At 33.9% G+C, this 8,836-nt stretch overlaps 1 protein-coding gene across 2 annotated transcripts in view; it reads right to left on the minus strand.

Annotated features, from left to right (window-relative positions):
• Window positions 1-127: 127 nt before the first annotated feature.
• LOC106884357 (uncharacterized) overlaps window positions 128-8,836 on the minus strand; it is a 15,765-nt gene continuing 7,056 nt past the window's right edge. For both annotated transcript variants that reach the window (XM_014935701.2, XM_052976339.1), the window contains exons 4-9: window positions 7,382-7,523; window positions 6,158-6,252; window positions 5,370-5,475; window positions 3,343-3,427; window positions 2,248-2,443; window positions 128-424 (exon numbers count right to left, since the gene is read on the minus strand). In XM_014935701.2, the coding sequence (XP_014791187.1) occupies window positions 299-424; window positions 2,248-2,443; window positions 3,343-3,427; window positions 5,370-5,475; window positions 6,158-6,252; window positions 7,382-7,523 (750 nt within the window). In that variant the 3' untranslated portion in view covers window positions 128-298. The remainder of the gene's footprint in view (window positions 425-2,247; window positions 2,444-3,342; window positions 3,428-5,369; window positions 5,476-6,157; window positions 6,253-7,381; window positions 7,524-8,836) is intronic.

Consider the following 8,836-nt stretch of genomic DNA (forward strand, 5'->3'; position numbering starts at 1 on the left):
GTTAAACATATTTCAGTTCTTTTCTTAGCAGTTATTTTTAAAGATGCATTTAATGTTTTACAAAAAATTATGACTTCTATAGAAGTGCATTAGTATCCAAATAAAAAAAAAAGATTAAAGCTCTACATTTCTTAATATCGTTTAAAAACATTAAACTGGTTTTATTTCAATTAAGCACAACATTAACAATAATTCAGATGCACCATTTTATCTTAAACTGTTTGTAATGTTGTCAGCAACTTGGTCTAGTGATAGAGAGAATACATTAACTACTTGATTTTTAAATGCATTGATGGTTTCAAATGTTAGCTTCTTCATTATCAAACCGGAAACTCTCGATGTGTCTGTTGTGGTGAACTATCTCCCATCGATTAAACCATGGGCCTGATACACAGGTGTTAAATTCATCATCAATGTTCTCATCCTGTTGAATAAAAGCAATTCTATTGATTTCTTATTCTGATATTGATGTCTTACACAAGAGAAAAAATATTAAAAATAGGAACAATAATTATTAGCATAAATGTTTCTAATTTAGACATGGGGCTAGCAATTGTGAGAAGGAGGAGTTAGTGACCCCAACTCCAGTACTTTTTGACTGGTACTTTATTTCATTGATCAAAGAGGAATGAAAGGCAATGTTGATCACTGCAGGATTTAAACTCAATGTAAAGAGCCATATCTAAGTGACCGCAAGGTATCCTATCCAAAGCTCCAACCTATTATAATCATCATCATTTAACATCCATTTTCCATGTTGGCTTAGGTTGGACAGTTTGACTGGATATGACCAGCCAGAGGACTGCACCAAGCTGCAATGTCTGTTTTAGTATGGTTTCTACAGCTGGATGCACTTCCTAACACCAACCACTTTACAGAATGTACTGGACACATTTTGCATGACACCACTACCAGTGAGAAGACTCACAAGACAATACTACATCTCACTCAACTGAGTGATGTGTAGTATTGAACAAGGTGGTTTTATGCCAGGTGTTAAGAGGCTGAAGTATGATAGAGGAACAGCAACACGTGTTTTGCTGTAGAAGAAAATATATGGCTACCCTAGTTGGAAAAGCAAGATAGTGGTGAAAATGTGTCTCAGATACTCTCAAGTTACGAGAAGGTGAATATAAGAAAAATGATACAGAGGATTGGACAGGGTGGATGGGTAAGTAAACAAATTAGTGAGAATGTGAAAGGAGAGTGGTAGATGGATAGAGATGGGGACAAAGGGGAACACAGCTGGAGTGGCGGTGTTAGGAAGAGTAGTTGCATGGGAGAGATTTGTCAGACAGACTGTGTGCAGAGGCATAGCGATATAAACCTTTAAATCTTTAAAAATGTTTCAGCTTCAAGGCTGCTGTCATGCTGTAACACCATTGTTGTATAAGGATTATTATAATACTGGAATCAGATAAGTCTTTTTTTTTTTTGACTTGCATTGTTCTGACGACCTGTGGGTACCACTGTACTTTCTTATTGAAAGGCAATGAATTACAAAAACAGTAGAAACCAAATGCCTGACAGTATTTAGTTTTGTTCCTCCATATTCAGAGTTAATATTTTATGAGGGTTAATAAATACCAATGATTGATTATCAACTAAAAAATATCTCTACAAACCTGCATTCATATGGTTAAGCTAGAAATGACTATCGGTTTACCAGGGTTGGTATTAATGTAGATTAATTATAAAATGTTTGATGCATTTACATATGCTCTATTATCCTAAATATCATCTAAATTCCATACAGATAAAAGAGATAACCACATAAAAAATGAAATGAAATGATATTTCCTATTGCATAAAAAAATCATGCATTATCTTGTTGATCAAAGCTACAAGATAATGTATAATTAATTCAAAGCAATATAAATAAATGAGCATTACACTTGATAGAATAATCTGAATGCGAAAGTGTTAAACTCCAGAAACCTTGTCCAAAGGTGCCAGGTGAGCAGACAGCAGGCTAAGTCTATCACCCAAGTAGGCCATAGTAAGATTTGAACTTAGAACACAAAGAGCCAGTATAACTATCTGACCCAATGTTCTTACAGTTATGCCTATCCTCCATCATAGATTCTACTTTTGTATTGATCTCAAAAGTATGAAAGGTATAATTGTCTTCAGTGAGATTTGGAACAAGGGTACAGAGAGGTGTAACAAATACCCTGAGACAGTCTTCCTGACATTCTAATGATTCTGCCAGTTTATCACCTATAGATAGCAAAATATTAAATATACCTTCTTAGAATAACGTTTTTGCCACTCAGTTTTACGGTCAGTTGAAAGAAACTTTTCCCAGTCTGGCTCTAAATTTGGCTGTTTTTCTGATCTCATTAGTATTCCTTCTTGGAGATTATAAAATCCCCATTTTTCCTTTGGAGATTGCCACCGTAAATCAACACTCCAACGCACATCATTTGAAATATTTAACAAACTGTGAATAGAACAAAAGTTGATCTGTTATTAAGATTGGTTCAAAAATATAATTGGGAAATTTCAAACCTGATCATTAATCTTCTCCCAACAATCACAATCAATATTGGAAATATAAAAAAAAAAATTTTTGGTTGAATGGATTTAGTTATAACTGTTTATAATGTTTATATAACTGTTTATATTAATGATTTCTAAAAAATATAAATATTGGTTTCAAATTTTGGCACTTGGCCAACAAGTTTGGGGGAGCGGGTAAGTTGATTACATCAACCTCGATGGTCAACTGGTACTAATTTTATCGACCCTGAAAGGATGAAAGGCAAAGTCAACCTCGGTGGAATTGAATTCAGATCATAAAGATGAACGAAATGCTGCTAAGCATTTTGCCCAGCATACTAATGATTCTGCCAGCTCACTGCCGTAAAGAATGTTAATATTGAACAAAGATCCTTAATTTCAAAGAAAGTAAATATATGCCAAATAATACAGATAAAACTTATATTAAAAAAAAAAAAAGAATTAATTGTACTTTGCTTTCAGATTCTAGATTATCCCTCAAAACTAAACAAAATGTTATTTTCTACTCTAGGCACAAAGCCTGAAATTTTGTTGGGAGGGGGCCAGTTGATTAGATTGACCCCAGTACACAACTGGTACTTATTTTATTGACCCCGAAAGGATGAAAGGCAAAGTCGACCTCAGCAGAATCTGAACTCATATTGTAAAGGCAGATGAAATAACGCTAAGTATTTCACCCGGCGTGCTAACATTTCTGCCAGCTTGTCACTTTAAACTAAACGAAATATTAAATACCTGAAAGGTTCATGGAAGGTTTCATAAAACCTATCATAATTTAATATCCCAGCATTATTTTCAGTTGAAAGTTGAGATATTTACCTTCGATGTGGTGTGATATTTTGAAATAGGAGCATTCCACCATAAGGAACATGGCAAGTTATAATATCTCTCTCTAAATCAACACCTGAAGATAATAAAAATTAAAAATCATATTGAGTATTATAAGATTATTAGAATTATTATATTTAGATTAAATTTGACTATCATGAAATGATATTCTAAAATGAAATTCTGCTAATATATGATTACAAGCCATACACAGGGGATATCATATATAGTAAATATGTTGTATTGCCTATAGTTATAAAGTTATGAATGATGTTGAGTTATCTGAATCAAAATGAATTTTTTAAATAAGTCAGTAGAGAAAGGCCAGCAGCCATGAACCTTCTTCAAGTCATCTAAGACTAGTAGGGGCAACACATTATACTGCATCCAGGGGTGAGGCTCTAGTTTAGGAGTTTTGTGTAGGATGGATTCATCTGTTAGTTACTACCACTCTTGGATCTGCTCTGGCCTGAGATGTTAGTATAGGTGAAATAGTGAGAGACAACCTTGTGACTAAGGCACAAAGGACTTGGAGGAAGGCTAACTCTAGACATGTGTTACACTGGCCAACTGATATGTGAACAAACCTTGATGTTACATGAACCAATCTCACTGTCTAATGCTTAGATAGGCTTTGTGCTTCAATGAGAAAGACTAGCGGAGTAACCAACAGGAAACCATTGCTTCTAAATAAGACCATGAATCTTCAGACTTAGGCATGGAGGTTTGTGATTGCTGATACTTGTAGGTGTAATGTCTGAAGAGAAAGAGAAGACTAAGAGGAGGAAGTTATCCTCAGATTGGAGTCCTGGCTTGAAGGCTTGAAACAGTATACTCCATTAAAAGCACTCAAAGGCCGAGTGGTGTTATTAAACCAGATGACTTATGTCTATTACTCAAGATAAAAAAACTTCTCCCTCTGATAAGTTTCACAGAGTTTGTCTCCCAAATTTCACCCAGAAAGCTTTGGTTAATCCAAGATTATGGTGAAAGAGACTTGCTTAAGGTGACATGGTGAGTGTTCAAATCTGAAACATGTGAAAGTGAATTTCTTAACCATGTAGCTATAGCTGCACTATACTGAATGTAATATAGAAGTAATCAATCATATGTTTTTGATACCAGCACAGCAGACATTTCATTATAGGAAGAAAACTGCACCTTGTTTGGCATGAATTAAAGATGGCATATAGTACAGACTGTATCATATATTGATGTAGAATTCAAGTTGTCTACTTATTGTTTGGGAACTATTATATAAGCATCATATATTAAGGAAGTATTGGACATGAAATACTAGTTATCACCAAGTATTGAACATAAAATACTAGTTATCACTAAACTGCTGATAGTATGCAAATTTACTATATGGATCATGGAAGGATAAAGATTTTACAATCAAGAAAAGTAAGCCTCATTTTCTCAATTAATTTAGTCTGTTATTTTACTTGTGATCTAGTGCTTGTTTTCAGTACAATGGAATGTAAATAAAATACAGAATACAATTGTGTTGTAATTTCTCATGTCTCCTTGGATTGAAGTGACAACTGAAATTTTTGTCTTGACATAATGTGTCAAGAGTAGATTAGATTAGCAGACTCCTATCTTTCTGTAGCTGTATTCAGCTGTATGTGACTTTTTGGATGAAGAATAAGTAAAGTTATGATATTTATTCTGCTCCAAAATATATCATCAGTATAAATTAGTCGCTCAGACTAAGAATTGAAACTAAGTCATAGATTCAGCTCAGTGAGAGCTTAATATTCTGCAATACTTACAAGTGAAAATGATACAAGAAGTTATAAGTAGTTGACATATGAGTTTTCCTTACAAAATTTCAAAGATTTAAACAAGTAACACCACTTCATAATAACTTTTGTAAAGTCATGAATACCTCAACATCACATATCTCCTCTTTTCAAAATATAGGGCCTTATATATAGGTTGAAAAAAATTGCTTTAGATATTTAAGAACAAGAACTTGTTCAGTGATAGTCACAGTTGAAGTAAATTCTTACCTAATGTTTTTTGCATTTCTTCTTCAGCCAGATCAACATACCATGTATCTCCAGGGCTGCAAGTATGGTGAGCAATCTTTCCAGTGTGATGACCATAGCGAGCCATCTATTAAAGGCAGAACAGAGTCATTTTAAAGTGTTCAGGGCTATGACTTTCAGCTAGAAATAGGAGACAATACAGTAAGACAATAGGAATGCGCAACAATTTTCTCAGACATTCCTATTATCGAAATTTTGAAAGATAATTTCTGCTACTATACTTATGTCATTGTGACTACTATATACAAAGTCATGGTCAAATGAGAGAAAACCTCCAAGCAACACATATGCAAACAGTACGAACATACTTCACAAACCATTCACCCAATAAATTATGAAACAATTTCCCAACTCATCAGCACAAATGCAAATACACTATCCATGCACACTCATCTTCAACGTGGCTCAACTTAGAACTAACTAATTATTCTTCCTTCATTCCTAAACCCAAACACATATTGGATACTGCTCATCCTGTAAGGCCTACATGATGTAATCTTTTACATTGCACACATATACCTAAATGACAACATACCTCACTAAAACAGACCAACTTTTCAAGATGTGGAACCAAGTCTCTGCTTCTTGAATGAAATTCGATAATTGCAGCACAGTTCAGTTGACAAGAACAGTGATGAGATGATGATGAATAGTGATGAGAACAGTGACAATATAACAATGGTTATAGTGATACCTGTAATGATTCTTTCAAAATTTTGATATGAAGATGATATTAAACAATTATTTACTTGCATGCCTCCATTTCTAGCATTGGTATTCAAGAATGGGATCCATGCAGTCAGTATCATATGATCATAAGAATCAGGATCAAAATAGGCACTATCTGGAAAAAAAAAAAAAATTAAACTATCACTTCAGTGAATAAATTAAGTGATGAAATATTGGTTTCAAACTTTTGCACAAGACCAGAAAATTAGGGAGAAAAGTAAGTCGATTACATCAATTCCAGTGATCAATTGGTACTCATTGACCTCAAAAGGATGAAAGGCAAAATCAATTTTGGCAAAATATAAACTCAGAATGTGAAAATGGATGAAATGCCACTAAGTATTTTGCCTGGCATGCAAACAATTTGCCACCGCACAGCCTAAAGTAATGAAGTATTAATAGTTTACATAGAAAAATATTGATTTCTTATAAAGGTAATTCAAATATTAAAATATATTCCTTCATTTAAACACATGATACCTTTTCAGCTAGCACTCATCACCCATTTACATCTCGTGTCAACATACATATGTCTCCGACCTATGTCAGCTAAAGCCTTTAATACATGGCTATTTTCTTACTTCCCTTGCAGAGGGAAGGAGACTTCTGTTTCTCTCATTTCTTTTTAGTTTCCACAAATCTTCCACTTTTATTTCCACATCTTACTATGCTGCAGTAACACCTCTTACAAATGCTTTATATAAACTGCCTTCATCCAAAAAGAAATCCTTTGTTGCTTACTGATTATTCAGACGAAAGAAACTATCAGCTGTATCTAATGAGGAGTTCAAATATTTTGTTTCATGGGTATATGTTTTGGTAAATTATTCCAACAAATCTATAATATCTGAAGTTTAGGTTTTATTACAGTCTGTCAGGGATTTTGCTACATTTCTGAGGTACCATTTCTTGAACTAAGTGTACAGTACTGAATTTCTAACTATACCTTTCCTATATTTTGAGTAAGCTCACTTTTAAGATCACAAAGGAATTTTGTGTTAATCTCATTTGCCATGCTAAACCTGTTGACTGTAAACCATGCTTCCATGTTTGGAACAATTTCCGTGACTGTTTGATAGATTTCGTTTTGAGAACCAACAATATGGAAAGTAAAGTTGTACCTTGTAGGATTTGAATTCAGGAAATAAGGTGACATAATTAAATATCACAAAATGTTTAATAATAAAAAAAACCCTCTCTACCATCAACCAGAAAAAATTTTAAAAAATACATATATATGTTACCTTGGTGCCATGGAACTTGTACAATTTTAGAATTTGGAATTTTAGGACGAAGGTTCCAAACTGGATGACCAGAAATTTCTGGTCCCAAAATCTGTTCAGCAATATTCAGTAATCTTTCATTGGACCAAAGGTTTTGAAAACTCTTTTGTGATAACAAATTTGTAAATAAAACAAAGGGAATAATTTTAGAAGTAAAAAAAGGTTGGATATATTTTTAAAAAGGGTGAATGTAATGTTTTAAAAATACATAATTGATAAATTATTTACTTTACACAAAGGTGAAAAAAATTGAATCAAACATCAAATATCTGTATTTTCTGATGGACTGCTTAATGGATGCAGTGATGTCAATTCAGAAAAGAAGTAGTCCTATTAGGTTATGGGATACATCTTCTTCGCCATCTCTCTTTCTCCTCTCTTTTCTCTTTTTTCAGCTGGGATAGCTGCATGTCTCCTTTACTGCAATACTCCTTTTGCCGTCCCTCTATCATGCTCTTGTCTCTCATCAACTTACACAAAGCCATCCCCATCCATATTACTTCCCTTTCAGTTGAAGAGGTCTTATCTTGCACTGGTGATCTCACTGGTGCTGGTGCCAAGTAAAAAGCACCCAGTTCACTCTGTAAAGTGGTTGTCAGTAGGAAAGGCATCCAGCTGTACAAACCATGTCAAAGCTGGCAAAATTGTCAAACTCATTCCAGCAGGAAAAGCGAACATTAAATGATGATGATGATAATGATGACGATGATGATGATAAAATGGAAGTTGTGATGATTATCATCATTTTTTTTAGATCTTCAATGTTGTGGGAGTACTTAAATGACAATCAAAAATTAAATATAAGACATTAATTTTTTTTTAAATTGCAGTTTGCACTGTCATTTACAGGTTTCCTATGAGTCAATGTTTGATTGCTTTTACAATAGCGAGAGTGATAGGAGAGTGTTCTTGTAACTCAGGGCAGAATAAGTACCAACACAATACTTTGTTTGAAGAGCACTGGTTTTCTGGGATTCACTCTAAAGCTTGCATCCTTTGTTAATACTGCATTTGAAACTATGTTGTTGGGAAGTGAACTTTTTAACTACATACATGCACACATATACATACCTACACACACATATACATACACGTACATATACTCAACCAAAATAGAAAGCACCTATGCTGGGATCACATAACATGTGGCTGTGTTGGTGCTATATAAAAAGCACTCAGTACACTCTGTAAAATGGTTGGCATTAGGAAGGGCATCCAGTCACAGAAACCATGCCAAAACAGATAATTGGAGCCTGATGTAGCTCTTCTGCTTACCAGCTCCTGTCAAACTGTCCAACCCATACCAGCATGGAAAACAGACATTAAATGATGATGATGACAAATCTCTGTTATGGTATTGAGGAGTAGTCTTTTTTTGGCAGTTAACACTAAATTTATATATATATATATATATAT

The sequence above is a fragment of the Octopus bimaculoides genome, chromosome 2 (assembly GCF_001194135.2).
Source record: "Octopus bimaculoides isolate UCB-OBI-ISO-001 chromosome 2, ASM119413v2, whole genome shotgun sequence".
NCBI lineage: Eukaryota > Metazoa > Mollusca > Cephalopoda > Octopoda > Octopodidae > Octopus > Octopus bimaculoides.